This window comes from Trichoderma aggressivum (genome assembly GCF_033847375.1).
Source record: "Trichoderma aggressivum f. europaeum strain CBS 100526 chromosome Unknown scaffold_004, whole genome shotgun sequence".
Taxonomy (NCBI): Eukaryota; Fungi; Ascomycota; class Sordariomycetes; order Hypocreales; family Hypocreaceae; genus Trichoderma; species Trichoderma aggressivum.
Genome location: NW_026946370.1, coordinates 149,141 through 176,781, shown reverse-complemented (window position 1 = coordinate 176,781; position 27,641 = coordinate 149,141). Strand labels below are relative to the sequence as shown.

The following is a 27,641-nucleotide window of genomic DNA, read 5'->3' as shown; positions in this document are numbered from 1 at the left end:
CTGTTGTTTCGGTCGAATGGCAAACGTCAAGGATACCGCGGTCAGTATCTCGCTGTTGATTAACATGATGTTTAAGGGTCCAATGTAGTTTCGTCGTACAAGAAGAGGATTATGTCTAACTTGTCTCTGATTCCAAGAGCCGTAACAACCCGAAAAGGTTTGTGTTGCAGACTCTTCGTAGGCGGCTCGGGCTTTGTCGACTGCAGCCACGAATCCATCGCAACGGATGCGTGACATGAGACCAGCTGCAAAGGCCAGTACGGTGTATTTCTGGACAATGCTAGAGCACTCTAGCATCACAAGTAGACTGTTTACATCCTGATATCATGCATTCTGACTTAGGAGGATTATCAGACTACCTATGGGTACATAATTAAAGAGAACCTTGTGGATCGCTAATGCCGCTATATATGCTAATACTCTGTCTCTTCGCACCTCATCTTCAATCCCGCTGATCGCCTACTGTAGCCTACCCGATTTGGCAACACCAACTGATCCTCCGTACCTTGGAGAAGCGATATGGCTGTAGGTGCATCCGTAAGGAAATAGTTTTTTCAAGCAATAGTTTTTAAAGACATTTGAACGGAATGGTTCCGATAAGTCAGACTGCGATTTTTTAACACGATTTCACCACGCGTCACGCCTATCCCACCACCGGAAACTAAAGTGGGATATTGTCAACTAACCAGCTGATGAGGATGAAACGATCCGTAATGATGGCGCAGAGCATTGAGAATCAAACTTTGTAAGCATCAGAAATCGTTTATTACTAAATAGTTCTTGTACATCATTTACAAGCAGGAGAAACGCCTCGGATCTAAATTCCAAACTCCAGTAATACAACTGCTGGTGAAGATGCGCAACCCGATACGTCCGTGGTGGGGCTGATCAATGGAATCATCAGCTTCATTTACGCATGTCCCTTCACAAGGAGTCCTTGAAATTACAAATCAATTCATTCTTCTCTTTATTGAAGCTTTGCTTCAAATAAGCGACGTTTGTCGATTGCGACTCTTTGCTTCTATAAGTTATAACCAAGAGTTATAACAACCATCGAAATAGTTGAGCTGATAAACACCGACAATATCCGCCCACTCGGTTTACGAAGTGCTCCGACGTATTACAGCACGCCATCTACTCCTCATAGCAATCTAATAGCGCCAAACTCAGCCTCGTTAATCCGTCTTCATTATCCACGTTCTTCAACCTCTACTTCCTATCAATTGACAATGGCAAACCCCCTCAAGTACACCTATCCTTCTCCACTGACCGGGTTTGAGAATGCCCCGCCGTTGTCAGAGGAGAAAAATGAAGATGGAAAGAGCTTTGTCAATCCTCAGCGCGAGAGCCTGAGCGAGGCCTACACCAAGTTCACTGAACCACTGGATAACGGACGAAGAGGTGGCTTGTAAGTCAATTGTCTCATTGAACTCTCTTCACCGTCCGCGATGTGCACGTGTTCCATTATAACGGACACTAACCTGTGATGAACAAGTGACATACATATCTACTATTTCCAACAGAGCAAGGAGCAAACTAAATATGCGCGCGAGCTGTGGGAACGTATCCGACGCGAGTGTAAGTACATATAGTTAACCCCCACGAGTCCTAAGAATATACTAATTGCATTTGGCATGGAAAGTCCCGGAGCTGAGAGTCTACACTTTTTGGGACCGGCCAATCGGACCACACCCGGTCGCCATGTTCGAAGTAAACGTCTTCAATCCAGCACAATTCGGAGCTTTTGTGTCTTGGCTAGCCGTCTGGCGGGGTCCCCTTTCTGCTCTGATCCATCCCAACACAATTCCTGAGGAGGGAGTGTCGGCAGCTGAGTCTGGATATCGTGACCATTCTCAGCGTGCCATTTGGATGGGTGAGAGGGTGCCTCTGGATTATAGTATATTTGCTCGCTCGTCTTAGGCATGCAGCTGGTTTTCACTCCGGCCCTCTACTATGAGAGGCTACTTTGTGCGAGGTATCGTTGTTATAACCCATTTACTTGCGATACGGCCTTGTTCATTACGCATGTCATGTTTGGATTAAATAGTATAGTAGTTTTTGATAATCTATATCATTCACCCCCAAAGATTACATCAGAGTTTGCTATCAGTCCACTTAGGATTTCTCTTCTCAACAAAGGACTTCAAACCCTCTTTGATGTTATCTCCAGCCAGTAACTTGTGATGCCAGAGGCTGTTACTGATACGAGTCCCTTCATCAGCGCCCACTCCTTCCCACCCCCAGTTGATTCCCTGACGAGTCACAATAACAGAATCGGGACTATTCTCAGCAATCACTTTCGCCCACTCTAGAGCTTCATCCACGACATTCCGACCTTCGGGACAGACTACGTTGACGAGTGCCCACTCCTTGGCTTCCTGGGCTGGAAGCACTCGTCCTGTCAACATCAGTTCCATGGCGCGCTGCTTTCCTATCGTACGGACTAAACGTGGCATGGCTCCTGCAAACGGAGCTACGCCACGCTTCACCTCGGGAAAGCAAAACTTTGCGGCAGCACTCGCAATGACGAGGTCACAGTTGACCGTCGCCTCGAAGCCTCCCCCGTATGCGATGCCGTTGACCGCAGCTATCACCGGCTTTTTGCCCGTGCGACGAGAGAGGCCGGCAAACCCGGAGGGCGGCATTTCTCCGAAACTACCACCTGATCCAACTTCGCTATTCCACGCTTTTAAACATTTCATTGTTAGACATCGCAACATCAGCTTGTTGGGTCGAGTTCATGCATACCTTTCAGATCAGCCCCCGCCGAGAAAGTGCGCCCTTCTCCAGTCACAATGGCGACCCATAACGATGGTTCTTCATCAAACCAGTCAAAGAGCGAGGCGAGCTCCCAACTGCCCGAAATATCAATAGCATTGAGAGCCTTGGGTCGCGAAATCGTAACGAGAAGCACACGAGGAGCCGGGAACGATATTTTGGCGATTTTGATTTCCGGGGGAGGACGAGCAAACTTGGGTGAAGACATGGTGAGATTGATATGTGTCTATACCGGCTTTAAGGAGCAGGAGTCAATTTGGATCTGTATATGGCCATATTCGAAAGAGTGATACTGGCAAGCAAACCACTTGATACTTATGAGTTGAAAGCGGTGGTCGGTAACCCCAAGCAGCCGGTTTAGTAATACATACCAAGGGGTGCCCAACCTAGGCACGGAGGTGAGATACCCCAGATCCTGATGACTGAGCGAATGAAGCCGCAGATATTGCCGTAAACTCGGTCTAGCGAACCGAGAAGCCGACCCCGCATTCTCATCCCTGCTTCAGCTGCTATGAGCAAGGCAGACAGTAGACAAAAGCGCAGACATGTATATAAATACAGTATGCATTAGTATTTTCGTTTATATGGAAATCCATGCGTGCTTGCTAAAACCTAGATTCATAGATGCTTTAAAACGCTATCAGCCTACCAATCTACCCTTTGACAGTGAGATTTGACCGACTGTGATCGATTGGTAGGTAGAAAAGTTTGGCTCGGTAAAACTTATTGATATACCTAGGTAAAACAAGAATGATTCCGCGGACTTTGATGGAAGAATAAAGACGAGTTATTACGACGAAGTAAGCCCTAGCTGAGGCGACAGTCGTGCTCCATGGAGAACGAGACCGTAGCGGCCAGATCAAATGGTTCCTTGACTTGTTCTCGCGCCGTGGTTCCTATAGCGACCAGACAAGCCAAGTCTATCGTGTTGTGTTTGGTGTTTGCCGAGCCGGTTCAAAGGTGCGTACGTGGTGCTCTGCCCACTCTCACTTTCAACTTGCGACATGAGTCGTAACACCATTCTTCTAGGTCCGGTAATAGTGGCGGTATTATCTATTTGCTCTATTAAATCATGGCCATACAGTCTCGTCAATGCGGTATACTAGCTTCTCTCCACTGACTTTTCCCTCCTTCATCTCCTTCATCCCAGCAATGGCGCCAAGCAATCCATCCGGCCCTACACGCTCTGGGTGTGGCTTCCATTTACCTTCCGACCAGAGCTTCTCTGCAATACCAAGAAACTCTTTGCCAAAAGCATAGTAGGTCGGTTCTGCCGGCCATCTCTCGCCTTCAAATATATAGCTCTCGCCTGAGACACTGTAGCCCAGGAAGAAGATGGACCCGACGTTTAGTCGAGGGATTTCGATGCCAAGTAAATTGACATAAGTGCCCCCCTCTGTGCTGATTGCGTCGGCACAGATAGCCGCTGTTGATTCGATAGCGACCGTGTCAAGGACTTGCGTCAGTTGGTTTTGAGTATCAGCCCGGACTTGTTCCCCGACCTTCGGATTATGCTGCTGGGTGTTAGAAGATGCTGGAATTTTAATGCAATGAGCAGCTTGAGAAAGCAAAGGAGAGATGTCTCATACGTAGTCATAGACAACATCGGCGCCACGGTCTGTGACGAGTTTCGAGTTTTTAGTCGAGCAAGTCGTGAGTACTTTTCTTCCAGATCTATCGACACAACCACTTAGCAGCGCTCTGAGAACCGATCAAGAAGTACCACTTACAACTTTGCGAATTGAATAGCAATAGTGCCGGTGGCTGTACTTCCTCCATAGATGAAGATTGGAGCAGCACTCTTGCTTTCCGGTTTTGGCTTCTCATCTGTGCCAGGCAGAGGCAATTTCAGAAAGTGGTATAACGCCAATCCCACAGTACAAAGTGCAACTCCTACAGTTGCTGCCTGTTCCCAAGTCACGGCATCAGGTATGCGTACAACGAGGTCACCCTTGTTGATGATGTACCGGGCGAATGCTCCGGTCTCTGGGTTGGCGTCGTTACCTATGATGTGTGAGTTTATATGGCTCAAATCACTCTTTATGTTAAACAACAGAATTGCGACACGAGGTAATGTATACGCGCTCGGTCGACTTACCTCCATGAGCGCATCCCGCAACGCGATCGCCTATTCGAAGCTCTTTGGTGACAGCTGGGCCTATCTTTTCCACGATGCCCGCCCAATCACACCCAACAAGTGTGCCGTTATCGCCAGTAGCCTCGAGAGTCGTCCAGTCAGTTGGATTAATGGCGACAGTGACTACTCTAATCAATACATAGTCATCCGGTAGCCGTGGAAGAGGAAGAGGCTGTAGTACTGCGTGACCAGCACTCTTCCTAACTAAACCATAGTTTTGAATGCCGTCAGCCATGATGCATAGATCATAAAACTACCATAAAGAGAAGTAAGAGCGATATGTGTAAGAACTTATAGAGCTCTTCAAAATAGCTAGTATTAGGTTTTAGTACTAAAACAACGGGTGACTGGAAGATGGTTCAACAGATAGCTTATAAATCAAGCGAATTGCGCGATGGTGCTTCTGCTTTCATCTGCAGTTTATTAAACCGTTTGGGTTAAGCTTCCCTCCTATTACTGGTATGGTGCTTTTTGGGTGCATGCTACAACCTGAATCCTACGTCCATACCTTTATACGAAATACGAAGTAAGAGCAGAACTGAAGGACTAACTGAGAACCTAAGCATTAGTACCGGTTCCTAACATGGGGCACGTTCCTCAGGTACGAAAGACCCTTGGGCTAACAGATTCACAAGTTTATGTGCATGTTAGTAAAGAGAATAGGAAGCAGCATTAAGCAAAATAATTGCTAATATACTCCGTATACCTAATAATAACAAATGCAGCGCGTGTCTATTAGTTGTAGTTCTTCATTAGTCATGGCTATCGAGCTGCGAACTGAACAGCCACTCGGTCTTTAGCGGGTTGTAAGCTCGGCCGAAGGAAGTGAGACTCCACTTGCCATAAGACGATTGCAAGAGACCGCATCATCTACTGTATCTTCAGATACGTAGGTAGTTGGTCCAGCATTTTCCGATCATGGACATGCCTTTGAGGCGGCGAATCATGCGAGCTTGATGGAACGCCGTCCGTATTATTAACGAATCCTTTCACTCTTCAGTGCACGGGATACAAAACATGAAAGGGACTAAATCCGGGCAACTACGATTTTGAGAAAGCCGGAGATTACAAAGTACATAAAGAACCCAACCTGCATCAAACATGTGGCGATTGCCGGGCGAACAGCTAACCACTCGAAATAGCGACACTTCAGCATATATTTGCAACGTTGCCGTAACGGTCAGGAGCACCAGATTCACTGCTTTGTTCTTCAGCCTCAAACGCATTGTATTCAGCCTTGGAACTTGATCGTGACGACCAAATGCCCAACATCAGGCAAATCAAGGCGTGTAGTCGGTGCCGCCTCTTAAAGCTCCGCTGCGACAAGACCAGACCGTCGTGCGAGAGGTGTATCCGGGCCGGAACCATCTGTTCACTTCGGTTTGACAGTTCCGCACAAACAGAATCAGCGTCGAATCCTCCTACCGCAGAGCGCATCGCGCGTTCGGGTTCCGATCAGTCGCCATCTCCAAGTGACAGATCCGCGCCCTCATCCGACACCGTCACCACCGAGAGAGCTCAGGGCTCAAAAACAGTGAGGAAACGGCAGCGCGCGCATCTCTCCTGCACACGGTGTCATCGCCTCAAGGTCGGATGTGACAAACAATTGCCTTGTTCACGATGCCGTCGTTCCGGCTGGGGTCGGCAATGCACATATACTCATCGAGTCGAGAATGACTCGTCAGCATCAATGAGCGATACAGCACCCGACATTGGCTTTGTAGAGTCGAGCGAAGATCCCAGAAGCATCTACACGTCATGGCACACGCGACGTCGAGGCACGACCCATTGGAAAGCACTTGTACTACGCGTAAGTAAGAATCGTTGATACTCTTGAATCACGGTCACCGCACACAGAGTCAATAAAGGGACAGCTTGCTAATATAAGTAAATGGACGGCACGTTCAGATCGAGAGTTCTGCCCTCAGGATCGGCCATCTATTTACTCATGCCGAAAACATCAACCTGCTCCATGTTGACTGCGCGACGGACATTCTCCTTCCAAGCAACTTTCCCTTCAACAGCCCAGGGGCTATTAAATACTCATCGCTCGGCAAGGTCCGTAGTCTCCTCTGCAGCTACCGTAACAACTACATGTCCTTTGTCGACTCCTACTTTGCTCTCTACCAGCCTGTGCATCCCATCATCGATCCTGCTCGCTTCATCGATGAAATCAACTGCTTCTGGAACGATCCTTCAGATATCGACGTCTCCTGGCTATCCAGCTTCCTCATGGTTCTGGCACTGGGTTGCTTCGCCGAGACGCGGGATGCGACATCAACAATCGAACTTTGTCTTGCAGCAGAGGCTTGCATGGCCAAGACGCCATTCATGGTTCGGCCAAGCATGTCAGTGATGCGTGCCTTGTGCCTCATGGTCCTTGCTAAGCAGCTAGCCAATGGATCATGCTGGTCTTTTGATGCCAGTTGGACGCTCCTCGGCATCATTGTGCGGCTCGCCGTTTGTATAGGCCTCCATAGGCCGCCACTTGCTGCTCCCGTCGAAGACAATGCGATGACTCAATCCGATTGGCAAGATAGTCAAATCCTATGGATAACAATAGTTTATTTCTGCATACAAACGGCGGCGATTACTGGAATGCCGAGTCTTCTGTCTTCAGACGATATCCTCCAAAGAGATAAGACGCAAGACGCCCACTTGTCCCATATAGAGGAACTCGGCCCATGGCTATCTCTGAGCGATTCCTTTCCTACCATATGCAAAATCATAGCCAGAGTCAACTCCAGCACCGAAAAGCCTTCGTACGACGAGATACTCGGGCACAACGCCGACATGAGAAGGCTCATGGCCACCACTTTGGAACATCCCGGCTGCAGAGGCCCCTTGCGTGCCGTCCTCGACATTTTCTTCCGCCGCATCTTGATGGTCCTTCATCGCTGCCACGCCTTGCGCCCCAATGCTCCTACACTGCATCCAGTTTCGTACTGGGCTTCTCTTGAATGCAGCCTGGCAATTCTGGTACATCACCGAGATTTCTGTGAGCACATGGGAAATCCCGATAATCGCGACTTATTGGGCCGCATGTATAAGCTCGACTTCTTTGCGGCTGCTCTGACCGCTGCTATTCATCTGCTGCTGGTAGATGCACCACTTGCAGACGGCTTTTCCATACCGCCTAGACAGACAATTCTCGAAACGCTGGAGACGTGCACGGAGATATGGGGCAGGGACGAGGAGAGATCTATCTGCTTTCGTGCCGGACACAGATCATTGACGCAAATTCTCTCCATGCTTTCTCATATGGACAATACGAGCCATCATGAAGTGCCTCGTTCGTAAGCAACCTAATATACTTACATCCGGCCTAGGTGTATTTTAATCTTCTTCTTCCTGTATACCAAATTCCGCCAGTATGGACTTATTATGCTGTCCTACACTTGGAACTTCGCCAATATTGGCCCGCGAAGCATCATCAACTCCAGGTGGAAGCAACCCAGGAACGACTCCGCCCGGCGTCTTCACCTCAACCCAACGCCCCCTCGCTCGCAGCTGGGGATGATTCCACACTCCTTGCATGTCGTTCACGCTGGCATTGGCAATGCCCGCTTTATCCAGCTTCTTAATAACCTCACTTATGGTGAGGCTAGAGAAGCAGGCGCAGATAATCTTCTTCAGCTCTGCCCGATGAGTACTTCTCAGAGAGTTGTTCGCAAATCGCCCATCCTTCGCCAACGCTGCGTTGCCCAGCACATCGCGACACAAGACAGCCCATTCCCTCTCGTTCTGCACGCCCATCATTACAGACGCTCCATCGGCTCCCGTCTCAAAGGGGCCATACGGATATATCGTCGCATGGGATGCACCCGCTCGAGCTGGCCCCGGCTGCCCATCAAAAGCGTAATACATGGGAAACCCCATCCATTCGACCATACTTTCTAGCATTGCGATGTCAATGCGGCGGCCTCTTCCAGTCTTTTCGCGCTCCAAAAGGGCCGCAAGTATATTTGAATAGGCGTACATTCCGGCCGCAATATCTGCTATAGATATGCCCGTCTTGGCCGGCTCCGCCTCGCCGCCTGTTACATCAAGCATGCCCGACTCGCTCTGCACGAGCAAGTCATATGCCTTCTTATCACGGTAAGGCCCATGCGATCCATAGCCCGAGATGTCGCATACGATAATGCGCGAGTTCGTTTCACGGAGCTCCTCATGCGAGAGCCCAAGCCTCTCCGCCGCACCGGGCGCCAGATTCTGCACCATGACGTCCGCACGAAGGAGAATCTTTTTCAAGATGCTCAAGTCACGCGGTGTTTTCAAGTCCAGCGCAAGGCTCTCCTTGGAACGGTTGGTCCATACAAAATGCGACGATACGCCGTTCACGCGCGAGTCGTACCCCCTAGCGAAGTCGCCCACGTCGGGACGCTCAACTTTGATGACTCTGGCGCCCAAGTCGGCCAACTGCCGAGTGCAAAAGGGCGCTGCGATGGCTTGCTCTAGGGAGACGACGGTGATGCCGTCCAACGGCAGAGCTTTACTCCGCGCGGTGGCCACGCTTCTCCATTTAGAGGGGATCCGGGGGGATATGACGTTGGCGATGTTTGGCTTTATTCGATAGTAGGCGTATGGGGTTCCTGAGAGTTCGTGAAATGTTTTGCGCCGAGCAAATCTTTGCCAAAACATCGTCATATGAGAGAATTCCCGCAGCAGGTAAAAGATTGCAAACGTTAAAGAACAGAGATCCAGATTCGACCGGATCCATTATCTGTTTGTATACATCTAGTATGTAATGCTCGGTAACTTCATGCTTCGAGACTTTTCGGGCACTGCAAGTTTGTAGTGTAGTGTCAATAGCAACATTGAGCTAATCACGTACCCTAGCAGAAGGCAACTTTGAAGCTGCAAGTCGGCGAATGGAAGATGTCGCCTTTTTGCTTGGAATTGCCGAGTGAAGCGAGGGGAAGCGGGGTCGTGTTTTCTCTAGTAATGCCGTTCACCAGCAACGCATTATAATAGCCTCTTCACGCCGGTATATCGATAGACTTCTCCTCGCTGTATCTTCCACGGAGCAGATGGATTTGATCTCATCATCAGTCTTCTTATCTTGAAAGACGCCGAAGTCCACAGTCACGGGTTCCCGCCGCAAAAGCGCAATCTCCCTGCCTTGCCTCTTTTAGCAAACGCCGTAGATCCAACAAGAAAACTCTCTTTTGGCTCATAGCCAAGCGTGCTAAAGATCTGGGCTGTTTTCTCAGCCCAGATCCGACCCCCCCTTTTCAGCCCTGTAAATCTAGACATCTCCAAGCCACAACAAGCTATCATGAAACGTAGTGGCTACGCCTCGGGCCTTTCCCTCGGAAGTCAATTCTTCGATAACGCAACACCAAGTCAGCCACCAAAATATCACTCTACGAAAAGATTTAAAAAAAAAAAAAAAAAAAAAAAAAAAAACGCTCGCTTGTTAATCATTCCTCCGCATTCTTCTTCGTATTGGCTGCGAGAGATACGATAAAGTTAACCGGTATGTCGATATGATCGGGGGTCCGCTCAACTCCACCAGTTTATCTAGGTCATCGGGTATCATCGGCGGATCTCTGCGGGACTTTTTATCACACGATGATACGGGGTGCGTGTACGGGGTGCATCTACTCCGCAAAGTTTATCGCGACAGAAAGTTAATCTCGATGGACACGAATCATCTAGGAGATGGCGGTGACGTTGGGGATAGAGTGTCTGCATGAGTGATCACCAGAGACAAAGACTCGAGTTGAGTTGGTAGAAACGTTTCTTTCAATTGAGCTATCGCTACCAGCCTAACCCTAATGGTATAATTATAAAAAAAAACGCGTAATACAATAACAAAATTCATATCTTCATAAAATTGTTTGACAGCTTCGGAACGTGCGCTCGGGCAATTTATGCCAAAGGCGCGCAAGTGAAAGGTGATCGAACGGTTCCATCGCGGTATTGGTTTTTCTGTAAACGCATATTAGCCTCGTGTTTGGGAGAATGTAGCGAACAAGTAAACTTACAATGTCAACAGCACTGGCATATGTACCCGCCACCAGCACAACAAGCCCAACAACCATGGAAAGGCTGCTCAAAATGAAGTGGACAATGTTCTTCCTCTCAAACATGCTGCCCTCTTTGAGGAGCACGAACCAGAAGATGGCAGGGAAGTAGTAGGTGAAGCCGGAGATGAAGAGAGAGGACGAGATGGCGAGAAGATCGGAGAAGAAGGGAATGGCCTCAGCAATGACCCACGCGATAATGGTCAAGACAGCGAGCATGCTGGCCCAGATGATGTACGCCCTGGGAGTGTTGATGTATCGGATGATGGAGTCCTTGAAGGCGCGCGAGAAGATGAAGCGTCCGACGACGGTGCCGTTGATGGATCCCGAGATGAAGATGACGGGCAAGCCAATACCAAAAGCAACCTTGGAGATCAGAGGGCCAGCGGAGAGCAGGGCGGGGGACTTGACGTCCGGTCCGACAAAGGCATAGATGACCGCACCGGTGATGGTGTAAATAGCAATCTCGATGAGGCCAAGAGCCCAGATGGACTTTTTGTAGTCCTTGGGGGTGTGCATCTCGTCCATGAAGGAGAACTGGCAGATGGAAAAGCTGTAGGCAAAGACGATGTTGGTAATGGCAATGAAGGCATCGACAAAGGTCAGGTCCTCCTTTGGCCAGGCAGACCAGGGCACCGCCGACAGCCCACCATCGTGGCTAGCCTTGATACCGGTAGCAATCATGGTGATACCAATGGCAATGATGATGGAAGCGAAATCAATGTAACCCAGGATGGCCAGCTCGGTGAAACTGGGAGGAAGCGCCAAAAGCCAGAGGATGATGGCAGAGATTGCCGCAAAGCCCAGAGAGCAGATGGCGTTGTCGGAGATGTTGAGCAGGGCAATGGCACCGGTCAAGCAGTGAGATCCGATGAGCAGAACCAACTGGAGGGCAAACATGGCTCCAACGAGCTCGTATCCAAACTTGCCAGCGACCAATCTGGCGGCATCGGCATAGTGGGCAACCTCGGGGAACTTGATCTTGACCATGCCGACGAGATCGCTCGTGTAGATGGCAAGAAGACCAAGACCAACGGAGCAGATGGTGCCAGCCACCATGCCGAGAGTAGCAAAGGCGTTGGGCAGAGACAAACTACCGAGAGCAATAGCCTCAACGATGAGGACGACGGTGAGACGCTTCCATCCTAGACGGTTGAACTTGTGCTCGCCCGCCGCCGCGATGGCTCGTTCGGCATCTTCGCGGAACTCCTCGCCCGTCTCACCGGCCGCTTCATCGGACAGGTGGGGGTTGGCGATCTTCTTGTTGTCGTAGCGCGGCTTCTCAGAGTCCGACGGCGAAGTAATGGACGTATCAGACATGATGGATACGTTGTGCAGAGGATATATCGATAAAGGTAAAGAGGGCCAAAGTAGTATTGAGAGGAGGGTTGAATGGGGCGAGGTTCTCGTGTGTGTATAAGCGATGGCTCGCGGGTAAGGACCCAAAGAGACGGGGAGTAGAGCAAGGTATAACCCGTATTTGGAAGGAGAGATGGAAGCAAGGGAAATGGAATGGATTTGATACCCAATCTCTCTCTCTCTCTCTCTCTCTCTTATGTATTAGCTCGCCAAAGTGGATGGATGAGAGGAAAGAGGAAACGAGATGAAAAAGTGCGGAGGTGGAGGAAGAGGCAGTTTAATACCCCAAGCAAGTGGTTCGTGCAGATCCAAGACGATCCCCAAGCGCCTCGACAAATTACGGAGCAGGCAGATAAGGTAAGTCTTGTAAAAGTAAGCGACGGAATTTGGGTTTGCCATCTGTCACCAGGTCAGGCAAAGGGCCGAAGATGGAGCATGGGCAGCGAGAGCAAGTACGAGCATAACTCAGCACCACCGCAACCCTACTCGTCGAGCAAGCTAATAAGGTTGCAGAGGCTGCATTTGCATGCCAGAGGAGAGGAGCCGGGGTGGCCGCGTCGTCGGGGCCAGAAGCGCCACGGATGGAGTGGGCGTAAAGGCTGGGCTCCCAAGGTTCGAGGTTGCGAACGCCTCCGGCCACCGGATCTTTGCACGGCGTGCTGGGACGAGATGGCGCGAAAGCTCCGGGTTCGGTGCTCCATTGTGCGTGTGTACTCGTAGATAAGGGCTGGAGGAAACAGCTCGGCATCGATCCATCCATCCATTGATAGATAGATAGAGAATGACTGGTGCGGCGTGGTTTGGCTTGGTCGAGCAGCCTCGTGCATCTAGACTCGGGGCTGGCCCTCCACTTTGGCCAGCACGATGGACGCAACGCAGGGGAGCATTTCGAGATTGCTCCTCTCCAGTTCAGCTTCGCGGTTCCCATTGTCTGGTCTGCAGCGTCTCCTCCACTTGTTCCCTCACGTCACGCTCCCTCCAAGCGATCCTCCTTACTGTCCTCGTAGCTGAGGCTCTCTACCCCAGACACTCCCCCGCAAAACGACATCAACAAACGCTTCTCCGCAATCTTGTACGTAAAAACAAATCGTGGCCGGCTTGTCGAGGCACATTCATGGCGGTTGAATCAGCATTGCGTCTTTGCTGTACAAAGTATCTCGGGCTGCCGTCTTTTCCGTGAACCGTCCAGGCATGGATTCTCTCTCGGCCGTGGTGGGTTGTCGTTTGGGAGTGAAAAGAGGCGAGTTTCCGCCAAGTGGGCCCCCCGAGCGGCTCAAGATTTTTTTTTCTTTTTCTTGGTTTCTTCTAGCCCCGAACCCAAAACGTCATTGCGTTAAGCGGAGCCCTACGGCGGCCCACCGAAGTCCACTGAGGCAACCCACTGCCAGGTCCACCGAGCCCACTGAAGGCCAGGCGCTGTCCACTCGAACCTCGCTGAAGCAGCCCACCGCCGCATACACGATGGATCCCATTGCGACTCAGTGCCAGTTTTGATGTGTCAAGACTCCAGCGGAAATGGCTCGGATGGCCAGGTTTTTTCGCTCGAATAATGCCTCGTCGGGCGGACGCAGTGGCCAACGGAGCTTCTCTCTCACAGGTATGCCCTGTTCAGGGACAGTACTCGTAAACGGAGCAAAAGTTGGGGGTACATACGAGCACAGGTCCAGACGAAGGCGCAGATACTCGTACGAGTACCTACTCGTACATGTAGATAGCAGCACGGTTTGATACGTGGCCAAAGCTGGACAATGAATGACTCTTGTTCCGTCAGGGCGAGTAATTGTAGTCATTGGGATTGGTAAAAGATGAGACGCATGTCGCTGTCATCGGCGAGCGTCAATGATCAATGACACTGCCGAGATTAGCAGCAGCCCAGCCGTCCTTGGAGAGGGCACCAAGATGAGATCCAATGGCTTGACGGGCAAAAGTTCTGCACACCACTCTGCGGCATTCATTGCCGGCCGCGCCAAGTAGGTGCTACATGTATGTGCCTGCGCAAGCCTCACGTCGTCCAGTCAGCGGCCTGATGATGATGTCTGGCTGACTACCTACATGTACATTAGTACCTACATCAACCAGACCCTAGTCCAGCCCGAGGTACAGATCGGCCTTTTACGGTAACGACGGAGCACAAATTCTCCGGGCAGGTACATATCGTACATACGAGTACAGACACGCAGCCTGCTGCTGGGTACCCCGACCAGCACAATTCGGGTACCATTTACCGGGCAGACATCAATGGTTCCATCTCATGGAAGTCGGCCCAACATTTGCAACGCCTGATGCAAACTTGAACTCCTTGTCCTTGTCCGCTACCTGAGTACAAGTACGAGTAGTGCTGCCTCTTTCAGCAGGTCCAGGCCTAACAATCCCCCCTAGGCCGCTTTCATGCCCGCCCCTGTAGGGCCTCTTAGCGAACCTTACGGGGGCCGAGCCGCTGTACAAACCCGGCCATCTCAGCCACATTATCAATCGATTGATCGTGTTAGTATTTTCTATTTTTCGCCATCGTTGTCCAATGTCACCGAGTCACCTGCAGTAGCCCCTCTGCCCAGTAACCCCATCTGGACTAGCCCCGCGGCGCTACTGCCGACGATCACTTCCATGCGCCTTCTCGAAAGCTACCCAGAACGGAGCTATGCCAAACTCCGTATAATTCGCCCGTAATCTTTTCGTTCGTCCTTTGTTCTTTGGCTGTCTTGGATTCCACACGCACCTCTGTCTCACCACTCATTTGCCCGTCACGCATTATAGCCTGTGCTCCTAAAACAGCTGACATGCACCCACTCCAACCATCAGCTCTGCTTTAGTTCCAATGGATGTACTCCGAGCCTTTGTATGTGTGTGTGTGTGTGCCTCACGGCTGGCCGCGGGAAACACGGGCATCACCGGGTTCAAGTTGGTATTGGCCTGTCTAATTCCGCACCCTTCACGCCTCCATTTCCTTCCATCAGTACTCCGTACAGACGTCGTATTGCTAAACGCCTTGCTCCTCGCTTCAACCCCCATCTGCCGCCGTCCCATCTCAGTCAGAATCTTGCCATTTTGAGCACTGGCCCGGCGGTCCCCGGCTAGGTAGCATCAAAGCCAAGTGCCGTGACATATCCTGCCCCTTGTCCGCAAGCAGCCGTGCGGTGTCTACCTACATACGTGTACTACAAGTCGCTCAGGGTTCATCCCTTGAAATGCCACCTTTACATACAGTAAACGTCCGGATGACTGCAGACCGCATCTTGTCCGGATGTCATCCATTAGGCAATGTTACATACGGGAACGGCAACGAAAATCATACTCGTACCTGCGCAAAGGCCGTGTCCCGTCTCTCTCCCTTGCTCTCTGCCGTGATCTGCCATGGAAGAAATTCCGCCTCTCCACATGATGACCCTTTCCCCATAATCATTTCTATTGGGTGAATTGTAATATGTACGAGTACTCTGGCTCTGACTAGACCGGGGGTAGCGCGCGTTGCGGTTATTTCAAGATGATAATCTGTTAGTCAATAGAATCTCCGGGGTCCTAAAAAACCCCGTCTAGAATCCCGGTCTGGAGCCCCGGAAAGACCCTTGAGATGCTAGGTATACCCACTGCCTGTAATCGACGTCTTCACATTCGCTTGTTTGACGGCCTACTGTATGGAGATTCTACATACCTCGTTACAAGTGGTGTTCTCCACGAGGCTTGAAATTAGCTGCTTCGAAAGACGGAGCGTATATCCTTCCGCTTCAGTGCCACCGTCCATCACACCAATCCCGGGCAAGGACATGTGGATATGTTTCCCTAATCAAGGAGCGTATGCATCTATATACCTTCTTCGATTATTGGATTACTTCATGTAGCAAACAAATCATACTGTACCTGAATGTTTCTGCATATAATTCCCCCGTACGATGAATCATTTCAAACCTTTCTGATTCAGGGGCTTGCCCAATAGATCTGGCGTTGCACAATGCCTATATTCAGACAAGATCGCACATGTTGACGTTGATGCGTACAGTACTCCGTACAACAACCTGCAACCTGCAGATACATACTACCGCCAATGAATCCTTGAGAAGATGGGGCCAAAAGTCCATTGTTTGGGAGAACGAGAGATAGGGATCAAGAAAGGGCGCAGAAGCAAACCCGGCGTTTAGCATCAAGTTATTGATGGTCCGAGCTGGCGCTGCCTGCTTGAACCAATATGATAATGTCGCATTGATGCCTGAGCTAGGCTTGAATACGAAGTTGATGGACGCACTGGTCAGTGTCTAGCATGCTTTATTTCCAAAAACGAGTATCAAATTCCGAGGCGAATGCAGGCAAGCATCAATGCTGGACCAGTTGCATGGATTGGAGATAACCGATAGTTCGATACACGTACTCACAGATATCGAGAAACGGAGATTCGTCAGATGATCATCAGACGACATCATGACAGGGTAACCTTGCCAGGTGTTTGAGAATGATCTACCAGGCTGTCCTTGTTTCGCACGTTAATTATTGCTCGCGTCGGCTGAAGCAAGTGTGTCTGGCCGTGAAGATGGTGGCAAGGAGGGTAGCGGCGAAACCTTGGAGGCATGTATAACACGCCCTTTCACCCATGCAAGCGCGAAATCCCCGCAAATGATATGGAAGCACTAATCATGGGGTAACAGGGCCGTCGGAATCGTTTCGTGGTATGCGAGTCAGAATACCTTATCTATAGATGAGTTCAGACATCGTTCTCTGTGCTTTTTGAGTTGCAACATGTAATTTCTTATAGGGTAGCTACATGCATGAGATGGCGGCGAAATACTTCCTCACCAAAGCGACTGCTACATTGATCAGATCATGAAGAATGTTTGTCAAGTACTTAGAAGTATACAAAGTTTTCTGCTAATGTGATTTCGATGCTCATTGTTTCATCAACAATGCTGCATCTATTTTGGTGCACATGTACTCGATAATCGCTGCTTCGTGAGGCGGTCTTGCAGCTTATGTCATGATTTTTTCTCGCTACACGTGCTCCAACCTTGAAATCGACGTCTGAAAAATCCTTATCTTATCGGCCGCCCAAATTTTGTGCAGCAATATTGCCCCTCCAAACACCACAAACAACGGACAATCGATATCAAAATCGTCTTTGCTCTCTATTGACTGTATCTTCCGTCACCACGCCTTAAAAGCTTGTGCAGCCTTGATAGCCAGATACGATAGACGCGCAATCTCTCTCAGATCGCTTTACAGACGCCGCCATGGCTGCCCCGCTGGCTCAACCCACTGAGCCTTCTGCGACTCCGACTGTCGCAACGGCGAAACCAATTCACAGCCTCGTTCTCGACACCGGTCCGCTGATCAAGAACGATCCTCCTGCCAGTGTTCTCATCGCCAAGGCCGAAAAGCTTTACACTCTGCCCAACATCATCAGCGAAATCCGCGACGTTGCAACCAGATCAAGAGTCGAAACGACGCTGCTGCCGTTCGTCACCCTGCGGTCCCCCAGGCCTGAGAGCTTAAAGTTCATTGCCGACTTTGCGAAAAAGACTGGTGATTTTGGAGTGCTCAGCAGACCGGATATGGAGGTGCTTGCGCTGGGATACGAACTGGAATGCGAGAGAAACGGGGGCGACTGGAGGCTGAGGAACACACCGAACCAGAAGGGATTGAACGGCAGGCCGCAACAGGACAAGCCAACGGACGAAGCACAGGAGGAAAAATCGCAAGAAGAAAAAGAGGCTCAAAAGGCCGCAGACGCCGAACAGGCTTCAGAAAGCGCAGAACAACAAACAGATGCTCAGTCTGAGCAGCATGCCGAGACCAGCCTCAACGACGACTTGCAGACCCTTAGTCTGGAGACCTCTGACAACAATGAAGAGCCATCTACAGCGCCTGAGACATCAGAGTCTGCCGAAGAAACCCAAGATGCTAGCATAGCTGTACAGCAGCCCGAAGAGGCTTCGGAAGACTCTGACGATGAGGGCTGGATCACTCCGTCCAACCTCAAGAAGCAGCAAGCCATAGACTCTGGCGCATCCGGCACCAATGACAAAGCCCCCCCCAAGATTCTGCAGGCCGCCATCCTGACCTCCGATTATGCCATGCAAAACGTCGCACTGCGCGTCAACCTCAACCTCGTCACGCCCTCCTTCTCCCGCATCACATATCTCAAGACGTGGGTTCTGCGGTGCCACGGCTGCTTCAACATCACAAAGGACATGAACAAGCAGTTTTGCCCCAAGTGCGGCCAAAGCACCCTCACGAGGACAAGCTGCTCGACGGACCAGCACGGCAACTTCAAGATCCACCTCAAGCAAAACTTCCAGTGGAATAACCGCGGAAACGTTTTCAGCGTGCCCAAGCCGGTTCACGGCAGTGCCAACGGAAGACTGCCCAAGAATGTTGGTGGCAAGAATGGCTGGGGAAGGGACTTGATCTTGGCCGAGGACCAGAAGGAACACACCAAGGCGCTGGATGATCAGCGGAGGCAGAGGCAGAAGGATTTGATGGACGAGGATTTCTTGCCTGGTCTCTTGACGGGTAACAGATCGGGAGCAGGCGGCAAGATCAAGGTTGGTGCAGGACGAGCGGTGAACTCTAGGAGGAAGCGGTAGATGGCGAGAGAGGCTGGCTACGGCTGTTGTGAAGCTGAAAAAGCAGATATAGAAGTGAATATCCATCATGATTGTATGACTTTATAGCACACGCACACATAAAAATAAAGCGCAGAAAAAGATCATGGCAGAGAGCACCAGATCTGTGTCAATCACGACGAGGTGCTTGTGTGTGTTTTTCATTGTTCATTTCAATATTTTTTTTATTTAAATTTGCGTATGCGCAAATGAACCCAAGTACAAGTAATCGCCTAAGAAACGCCAAATCCATTCCCGAATCATTGAGAAAGATCCAATCCCAGAACATGGTGAACTTGTCATCCATCCATCCATCCATCCATCCAGTCAAGCCGCTCGCTAGACGCGCACTCTTCCTTTCTGTAGTCTCTCATTGTTGCCTCCAAACCAACAATACTGTCCTCTCATGTGCATTCTGCCGTCGATACTTGGTGGGTGAAACAAAGCCAGCCGGTTACTTGGATTGGCACGGATGACCGGCCATGTAGCTTTCCAATCGAGAGTTTAACCTCCTCTTTATCTCGTATCGCCAACAGAAGAGTGACGGATCAACTACCCCCTCAACAGCATGCCCGAGGTCGCTTCCAATTAACGCCCCTGGAGATTTCTTTTTTTCGCCAATGGTTCGAGGGCATCTCCATGATGCGAATCTACATAGCCTCCTCCTCTAGAAACAAATAGATCGCTGTCAGACACATAAACTCCCCACTAGACACAAACAAGCTACTACTCACTCTGCTGCGTCAAGAGCAAGTTGAAGCGGCGCTTCAGCGTAACGCGCTGGCGAGACCACTTGTCATCGGGAGAGAAGCGCGCGGGGTGCGCAGACTTGGTGACCTGGCCGTGGGCGACCTTCTTGAGGGTGTAGAGGCGGTTGCCGCTGGCGTCGAGGGTGTACATGAGATGCATGGTGGGCGGGTTTGGGGTCTGGAAGGAGAGCTGAAAGCGGGAGAGAAGTCGGTTCAAGGGAGGGATTTTGTATATATGGCCTCTGCGGTGCGCCAATTGGTTCGTTTCGACTTGTGGGATTTGATTCGGATGAAGTTTTTGGTGATGCGTCTCGGTGGCTTTGGAAAAAAAATTGGTCAAGTGGAGACGGGGAAAAATTGGCCTTGCAGGTTTTCCACTATCGATAAGCGCGCAGCGATAACGTCTGAGCTAAACCCCCTTGGTCTTATTCAATTCATCTCAATCACGAGCAGATCCAACAATCACAGTTACGGTACTTTGCTCGGTAGAAACAGAACAGCACGTCATGTGCATCTCGAGGCGCAGAATTATTCATAAATGGACGTAGAATGAAGAAAAACTATGCAAAACTATGAATGCAAAATAGCAGTTGGACCGTCATTAGACAGTCAACCGAATGTGAAGGCAGAGGCGAATAGATCGCTCAAAAGGAATGTCCAGAATGAAACCGAGGGGGGGATCTTCTCAAGATCCGATCCAACATCCACATCCCTTTCAGCATCCCATGAGTGGTCGTCTAGAAACGATTGCCAGTCGACTTTCCATCACATCTCCTCTCCCACGCGGGCCTTCTTGTCGCCAACCCAGCCCTCACGCTCATAGAAGCGGAACACGAGGTCGTAGTCCTCAAAGTCATGCACAATGCGATCAATGCGGCGATATCCGCGCACAGAATCGATGAATCGCTGGGCAGCAAGGCCCTTGACTTCAGCCTTGTTCACGCCGTAAGTGTTGTCGCCGCGGCCCTTGGCCTCGAACAAAGTGACGCTGAAGCGGCCAGGCTTGAAGATTTCCACAACGTGCTCAATGATCTCCGCGGTGGTGCGGCCGCTCTGGCCGCCTGGAACGTTGGTTTCGAATGAAGCAAACGAAAAACCAGTCTCGGGCGTAACGTGGACGCTAAAGTAGTGTCCAGCGTTCTTGCCGCTGTCCTGGCCGTCCTCCTGCGTGGCCGGGGGCGGAGGGATGATGCCGTTGGCGGAGAATCCACACGGGCTGAAGAGGTAGGAATCAATGCGGGCATCTGGGTAGACGGAGGCGGGATAAACATCGGCGAGGCCGCACTGCTCCGAAACAACAGTGCCGAGGGCGTGACCTTCGGTGGTGAGGCCCTCGATGTCCCCGAGCTTCTCGCAGGGCTCATGCAAATCGGACTCGATGCCGTCGGCAAAGACGTCAACCTCGCCGAGCGGAGTCGAGGTCCCGCCAACGGCATTTTGACGAGCCTTGGTCTCGGCAGAGAGCTTGTCGCACGCGACCGCACTCGCGTGTGCCAAGTAAAACTGCTTGGCATTCTCTGGGTCGAGATCCGTCATCAAAATCTCGAGCGTCTCGTCACTCCCAGGTCCTCCATGTCCAAAGTTGGCGGGAATCGAAAAGCTGGCTGGGGCCACCTCGTTCTTCTCCGAGTCGGGGGTCAAGGGCGGGGTGAACTCTCGGTTGGGAGACGTGATGTAGAGGTACCAGTGGTCTCCGTTCATCTTGCCCACCATGTAGGCACTGCCGCCATCAACCATGTCGTCCAAGTACTTGACTTCTTGCTTCCAGCTGCGGTGGGGGCCGTGTTGCTTGTCAGGGAAGAGAAAGTTCTTGCGGCTGTAAAAGACTCGGTAAGGAGTAGCAATGGCCTTGATCTCCTTTGCAGACGTAGCATTGCCAAAGGGGAAGCCCGCATGCTCGGCGGCGATGTGAAGCAAACGCTGAAGTCCAAGCAGGAGAGTGGTGGTGCCGCACGTCTTCAAGATGAGCTTGTGGGGGAAGACAAACATGCTCGACTCGGAGAGAAGATAGGCGTCAACAGCGTCGGATTCGAGCACCGAGAGAGTCTTGCAGTTGACCATGTCAAGCATGGTCTCCCAAGTCTCAGAAGACACGGCCTTGAGGCCAGCAGGTTGAGCGCCCATGGGGAGCGCCGTAGCGCTCGGTGCGAACCATACCTCTAGGAGCTTTTCAGGGCCTGATGCATTGAGTACTTTGTTAGCAAAAGCGCTCCATGAGTAGATACACGAGAGAACAGTGCATGCGTACCTTCAAAGGCATAGGTCGAGTCCAGTTCCGCGGCATTGTCATGGTTGATGGTCAAGTGGGGAGTTGCCGATGACGGGGAAAAGGTGTAATTGTTGGGGACCGAAAGGTTGGCCATTCTCGTTGATGATTTGCTGCTGCTACTCGCAGTCCAAAGTGGAAGAACAAATAAAAAGAAAATACCGTCGAGGACAATTCGAGCACGCTGTTTGCTATGCCCGTCTGACGATGAGTCCGCGGAGCACTAGCTGCCACTCAAACAGACTTTGCGGCGTCTGCTTGAGAGAGTAGGCCCACAGGAATGTGGTGAGTCCAACGACGCTGGCGGAAGCCAGCAGCAATGAAGAGGGCGTAAGAACGGCTAACGCCTCGAGAGGACGTTATGGAGGCCGGGGACAGAGGGGGTAGAAAAACCGCTTCTGCGACGAAATTTTGCGCGGATATGTATCGTCCGATACTCAGGGGACGGTATCGGATCTGGTGACTTTTGCCGGGAGATGTTGACTTGGAAGAAGCGGGCTTGCGTTGAAATTTGTTCGATATATCAATGTCTGGGTTGCTTGAAGGGGTGCTATCGGGGCCTAGATGGAGAGAATCATGGGTCAGTCCTCAGTCTGTGTGCTTGGATCATGGAAGCGATGAACCGCTGGAGCTGGAGAAGAGATTGAAGCAAACAAGGACATACTTTGACGGGCGTGAAAAGAGGAATCGCAGGAGATCAGTCGATCGCATAGAAGGCCAAAGCGAGAACCAGAGAGGTGTCAGTCGGGCCACTAGAGATAGCGGCCGGTTGAGGATGTCTTTCGAGGACAGGGAAACGTCTAGTTCCTCATATCCAGCAGGTCGAGAGTCGCTGCAAGAGAGCCACAAGAAGCTTTCCCGAATCGACAGGCGGTCGTGCGACGTGGGCGTCCTATTGCTGCGAATTGGAGGGCGTAAACACAGCAGGGCGATGTTTTTCCCAGTTTTTTTTTTTTTTTTGCTGCCCCGGCGGGGATGCTGTTGGGACAAAGGCCGCTGCTCAAAGTGTGTCGGGAGACGGTTGGCTGGCGGAGCAGATGGGCTGCTATTGGGGATGCACAAAGTATCAATAGGATAAATATGAATCAGATCCAGGGGCGAACGCAGAGCTCAGACAGCGGGTGCGGAAACCGAGTTTGGAATTGTTTGTGCGGGTTGAGATTTTATTTGGACTACGAGGTTTGTGTTTGTGTGATAGAGAGGATGCAGCCCAATTAGGACCCGGCGCCGGGTACCCTGCAGTACCTGGCTGCTGGCACATGCAGCTGAGGTACCTGCGGCTACAGCTACAGCGCAAGGGTCCACTAACAAGCAGGGGGTACTCGTACATGGCAGTGATGGATGAATTGAATTTTTGATCCATCAAATGGCAAACAAAAGACAGCCAGCCGCAAACGACGTGGCCATTTTCTCTCTACACGCGGCTGTATTCGTGTCTGTCCACAACAGAGAGACAAAGTGTCGGATGTAGCGTGAACTAATTTATTTACTTGATTCCATTGTGCAGTCCCAGCAGTACAGATAACAAAGATAAGTATCTTCTGCGTTGACATCACCTCACGATCCTCTCCTTGTAATTTTTCTTCTTCTCTTAGAGGTACCCACTTATGATGGCCAGGCACTCCCCAGGCTTGAAGCCACCGCCAGCCAGAAACGGCTCAGCGCAGCCCAGCTGTTTTTGCCAGTATAAACCAGGGCGTGGGTAGAGGGGCAGCGATGGACGGGCGGGGCTACCGGAAGGGAAGAAGAAACCAGCTGAAACTTTGTCAGAGAGGCCGTTTTGCTTGTGGCTTTTGGATGACGAAAATATGTAATATGCACTCCGTGTTGAAGCTGCCAGAGGTTGTACAATAATTGGGGGGGGGGGGTTTGGGTTGTGCTCTTGTTGGTTGGGTCGCCCAAGGGGCGGTACTTCATGTTCTTTCAACACCACCAAAAGTAGCAGACACGCAGCTCTTTTCCGCTCTGCCGGGTACTACAGTCAATACCATGTACAAGTACATGTATTGGGGCATCGGGTTGGGCACCGAGGGATCGATTCGGTCAGGCAGCGTGGCGGAGTGGCTGCATTCACTCGGCGCAGGAGCTCAAGGCAAGGGATATATCAATGCATGTCGCGTGCTTCACAATGTCTCATTACGTAGCACCGCGGGAAGACTTACTCTCAGCGCCTCCACCATGCATGAGTACATGTACGTAGGGCAGATGGCGCCTTAGTATGCGGTAAGCTGGCATGGATTCGAGATGCTGAGGCTGCCTCCATGCTACCTACGACTAATAATCCTAGCCTGTCTATACATCCTGCTCAAAAAGTCTTCAGGGGAGAACGGCCTGTCAACTGGAAGATTGGTCCTAGGTTTATGTAATATTGTAATATCATGGAACCAAGTATAGGTAGGCAGCGGAGGCGCCCGCTTCCAATATGCAAGTCTCACGCCTCCAGCACAGCCATTTAGTACTGCGAGGATGGGGCATATACACGTACTCGTATGCCATCACGAAAACGACTGTGGAACAAGTGGATGCAGTGCAGCGTCATGTCATGTAACTTCTACTCCGGCAACCTTCTCCTCGAGCTGCGAGGTTATGCCTACGAATATGTGGAACAGCGAGCAGTCCTTGTACTTGTCCACCAGCGTTCCTTCGCCCTTGTCCTCAGGCTTGTCGAGCTTCTCATCGCTTGATATATCCAGGCCATTCACCACCGTTCCCGCTGGATAATGCGGCCGCTGGCCTTCCTCGACGAGGGCGATGAACTGCGCGTCAATGGGCACAGATCCCAGGAACGGCACCTTGAACTCCTCCGCCATGGACCGCCCGCCGCCGGACCCGAAGATGTCGGTGCATTCGGAGCAGTGCGGACAGACGAAGCCGCTCATGTTTTCCACCACCCCCAGCACGCGGATGCCCGTCTTGACGCAAAAGTTGAGCTCCTTGCGCACGTCTGCCGTGGCCACTGCCTGGGGCGTCGTCACAACCACCGCGCCAGCCACCTGGCCTAGGCGGGCGTCCTTCTGCAGCGTTTCGGCCAGTGAGATGTGCTCGTCGCTGGTGCCCGGAGGAGTGTCGATGAGAAGGTAGTCGGTGTCGTCCCACAGCACGTCCTTGAGAAACTGCCGAATCATGGCCGTCTTCTTGGGACCTCTCCACACCACCGCGTCGCCTCTTTGAGGCAACAGGAATCCTAGACTCATGGCATGCAGACTCCCCAAGCCGGTTTCAGGCTCTGCCTCGTGGACGGGGACTGGAGCCCATCCTCCCGGTACCTGCTTGACCTTGGAGGCCTCGATCGATAGCATGCGCGGAATAGACGGGCCGGTCAGGTCGACATCGAGGATTCCCACCGAGTGGCCGGCGAGCGTCAGAGACAGGGCCAGCTGAGTCGTCACCGAAGATTTGCCCACGCCTCCTTTGCCGGAAAGCACCTGTAGTTGTCAGAGCCGCGAATTAGTATGCTGTAACTGTAACTGTAACTGTAACTGAACCCGGTCGGATGCGGGCCGTGTCTTGAATGCTGTCTTTGCCTGACGTACCAGCACAACGTGCTTGACCTTTTCCAAGCCCATGGCGATTCTGCTGCTTAGCCCTGGCGTCGATGGCGCATCAACATCAGCATCAGCATCAAGACGCTTGACCAGACAAGGCCAGGGCGATCAAATAAATGTTCTGGTGTTTTAAGCCGTCTCTGGAGCTGATTTGTAAGGATGAAGCAAGCGCCGATGAACGGACTGCGGCTCAAGCGCCCGATGTTGCCCCGCCATTGGCATTTTTCTTCTGGGGTCACTAAAATGGAAGAATTGCCCCTCCAAGACTCCGTATCGATTAGCCCAGTGCAGCTTCAAATCGTTCATGATACCTTCAAATCACATGCACTCGCTCGCAGTCTGCATACAAGACGCCAAGTCTCTGTGCAAAAAGTAACATAATCAATTCATTAAACATCCATGTCCACAGCTTCACCATTTTTGTCAAAACAATTCCCGGCTCTCCATGATCAGGACTTCACTCGCCCGCCCAGATATAACCTGTAGTGGTACGGGTATATACCAACGTACATGTACACTCCTACAGGTACTTCACCCCCTTGTTCCAATTCTTCCATGCAGGTAGATACAACAGCTTCAACCGAGCGTCATCCGCTGCCAGCCGCCTCTGCCCGAGCCTCTTGCTTATCCAAAGGCTTCTCCTCCTGCGGTAATCGAACGTCTTTCCGTGTGCCTTGGTTGTCCTTGTCTGCAGTGGGTAAGAGCTGAATAGAGCCCTTTTGATATGCCACCACAGGTCGAGTGCCATCGTAGTATCCCAAAACTTCAAAGGAGTCGTTTGGGGTGCTATTCAGTGGAATAGAATCGTTGAAGCGGACTATCGGACCACCTTCAACTGTGAATCCAATGAACTCGCCCAAGATAGAGTTCTCGAGATCGTCTTCAAGATTCCCCTGGATTGTGTTCCTGTAGTTGATGATGAGAGTTAGCATGAATGGGCCGACGGGGAATCAAGTGGCCTTACACTTCGCTCATAGAAGGGACGCTACTCTTCATGATGGAACCATTTCTGATTCTCTTGACTCGCTTCTTTGTGCAGTCGTGGATGAGATGCAACAAGCCAGCAATGACGAGAACGGGCGTTCCCAAAGCCAGAGCCCAAGGCCTAAAACTGATGGTTAACATTTTGCAGTACATCACTTGCTCACAGTTGATAGACTCACGGGTGTTGTCTGTTTCTCAATGAATGTGCCATGGCAAGGATGATGCCCATCATCGCGATCAGTGATCCAACTTGGATCATGGTCCAAGTTGACCAGTAAAGGGAAATGAGATTTTCCCCGTCGCAAAACTGTAGAGCCAAGAGGGAAAAAGCTTCCATGATTACCACGGCAGCTGAAACTAAAACACAGACGAGGCATATGAGCATGTATTTAACCAGACTCCTCGACCGCCTCTGTGGCTGGTGACTGAATTGATCGTTCGTTTCCTGCGTTCTGTATCATGATTTTGTTAGCACTAATGGAATATAGTAGTTGCATATATGCGCAAAGATCAAAAGAGGGATGATTTACTTTGTGTATGTCCAAGATGCAATGAACAGGATCACGAGGTTCAGCACAAACATGAACCAGTAGAGGATCTTGAAGTGCCACCGGTCCAACTCGGATGCAAACTGCGCATATCGTTGGCAGAGATCTTCATCTCTTATGAAAGCTTTGGCCATGGCTTCTATGTTGTTCAAAAAGGAAAAAAAGGACAGTATGGGGGAATCGATGGCAGAAAGGTTGACAAGATTATATCCTCCAAGATGCTATTCAGAGACGGATCGTACTCGCCCGCAGTGGAAAGAAACCTTTGATGATGCATCGACAAAGGCAACATGACATGGATGTCCTCCCTTTATCTACATTTCTTACTCTAAATCATCAGCCTCTCAGCTACACTACCCCATCCGGAGTTGGCTGCTAATCACTCCATGCATAAACGTACCCTTGCTCGGGTAGAACCAACGGGATTCAGGCCATGGTCACACCGACATCCGTGATAAGCGATGGCTCATTCATGTAGACCAATATAGAACAAAATAGAGCAGCAAGCAAACGGCGAGTACATGTGAATCGAGATGCTTGCTGTTTCGAGGAATTGCCGACTAATGATCTGCGTTTTCGGGCCCCCAATCTTCTCTTCGGAGCAAACACTCGGGACCAAGGAGACGGTGCCGCTTTTCTGGGTCTGGGGGCTGCAGAAC

General features: G+C 51.1%; 10 protein-coding genes across 10 annotated transcripts; 3 read left to right on the top strand and 7 right to left on the bottom strand.

Moving 5' to 3' along the window:
- Positions 1–1,229: 1,229 nt before the first annotated feature.
- Triagg1_1628 (uncharacterized protein) lies at positions 1,230–1,920 on the top strand (the record flags this gene model as incomplete). Its single annotated transcript, XM_062895719.1, has 3 exons — positions 1,230–1,408; positions 1,496–1,578; positions 1,643–1,920. 3 exons carry the CDS (start codon positions 1,230–1,232, stop codon positions 1,918–1,920), a joined length of 540 nt encoding a protein of 179 aa, XP_062759167.1.
- A 173-nt stretch (positions 1,921–2,093) lies between these two features.
- Positions 2,094–2,986, bottom strand: Triagg1_1627 (uncharacterized protein; the record flags this gene model as incomplete). The annotated part of the gene is made up of 2 exons (XM_062895718.1): positions 2,094–2,686; positions 2,749–2,986. The coding sequence occupies 2 exons, from the start codon at positions 2,984–2,986 to the stop codon at positions 2,094–2,096; spliced, it is 831 nt and encodes a 276-aa protein (XP_062759166.1).
- Positions 2,987–3,848: 862 nt separating this feature from the next.
- Triagg1_1626 (uncharacterized protein) lies at positions 3,849–5,150 on the bottom strand (the record flags this gene model as incomplete). Its single annotated transcript, XM_062895717.1, has 4 exons — positions 3,849–4,292; positions 4,368–4,452; positions 4,509–4,782; positions 4,877–5,150. 4 exons carry the CDS (start codon positions 5,148–5,150, stop codon positions 3,849–3,851), a joined length of 1,077 nt encoding a protein of 358 aa, XP_062759165.1.
- A 1,455-nt stretch (positions 5,151–6,605) lies between these two features.
- Positions 6,606–8,215, top strand: Triagg1_1625 (uncharacterized protein; the record flags this gene model as incomplete). Its single annotated transcript, XM_062895716.1, has 2 exons — positions 6,606–6,725; positions 6,824–8,215. The coding sequence occupies 2 exons, from the start codon at positions 6,606–6,608 to the stop codon at positions 8,213–8,215; spliced, it is 1,512 nt and encodes a 503-aa protein (XP_062759164.1).
- A 36-nt stretch (positions 8,216–8,251) lies between these two features.
- On the bottom strand, positions 8,252–9,562 carry Triagg1_1624 (uncharacterized protein; the record flags this gene model as incomplete). The annotated part of the gene is made up of 1 exon (XM_062895715.1): positions 8,252–9,562. The coding sequence occupies one exon, from the start codon at positions 9,560–9,562 to the stop codon at positions 8,252–8,254; it is 1,311 nt and encodes a 436-aa protein (XP_062759163.1).
- Positions 9,563–10,789: 1,227 nt separating this feature from the next.
- Triagg1_1623 (uncharacterized protein) lies at positions 10,790–12,264 on the bottom strand (the record flags this gene model as incomplete). Its single annotated transcript, XM_062895714.1, has 2 exons — positions 10,790–10,849; positions 10,906–12,264. 2 exons carry the CDS (start codon positions 12,262–12,264, stop codon positions 10,790–10,792), a joined length of 1,419 nt encoding a protein of 472 aa, XP_062759162.1.
- Positions 12,265–17,516: 5,252 nt separating this feature from the next.
- On the top strand, positions 17,517–18,872 carry Triagg1_1622 (uncharacterized protein; the record flags this gene model as incomplete). The annotated part of the gene is made up of 1 exon (XM_062895713.1): positions 17,517–18,872. The coding sequence occupies one exon, from the start codon at positions 17,517–17,519 to the stop codon at positions 18,870–18,872; it is 1,356 nt and encodes a 451-aa protein (XP_062759161.1).
- Positions 18,873–20,404: 1,532 nt separating this feature from the next.
- Positions 20,405–22,002, bottom strand: Triagg1_1621 (uncharacterized protein; the record flags this gene model as incomplete). The annotated part of the gene is made up of 2 exons (XM_062895712.1): positions 20,405–21,816; positions 21,888–22,002. 2 exons carry the CDS (start codon positions 22,000–22,002, stop codon positions 20,405–20,407), a joined length of 1,527 nt encoding a protein of 508 aa, XP_062759160.1.
- A 2,443-nt stretch (positions 22,003–24,445) lies between these two features.
- On the bottom strand, positions 24,446–25,471 carry Triagg1_1620 (uncharacterized protein; the record flags this gene model as incomplete). Its single annotated transcript, XM_062895711.1, has 2 exons — positions 24,446–25,330; positions 25,439–25,471. The coding sequence occupies 2 exons, from the start codon at positions 25,469–25,471 to the stop codon at positions 24,446–24,448; spliced, it is 918 nt and encodes a 305-aa protein (XP_062759159.1).
- A 566-nt stretch (positions 25,472–26,037) lies between these two features.
- On the bottom strand, positions 26,038–26,693 carry Triagg1_1619 (uncharacterized protein; the record flags this gene model as incomplete). The annotated part of the gene is made up of 3 exons (XM_062895709.1): positions 26,038–26,356; positions 26,415–26,555; positions 26,614–26,693. 3 exons carry the CDS (start codon positions 26,691–26,693, stop codon positions 26,038–26,040), a joined length of 540 nt encoding a protein of 179 aa, XP_062759158.1.
- Positions 26,694–27,641: the final 948 nt, after the last annotated feature.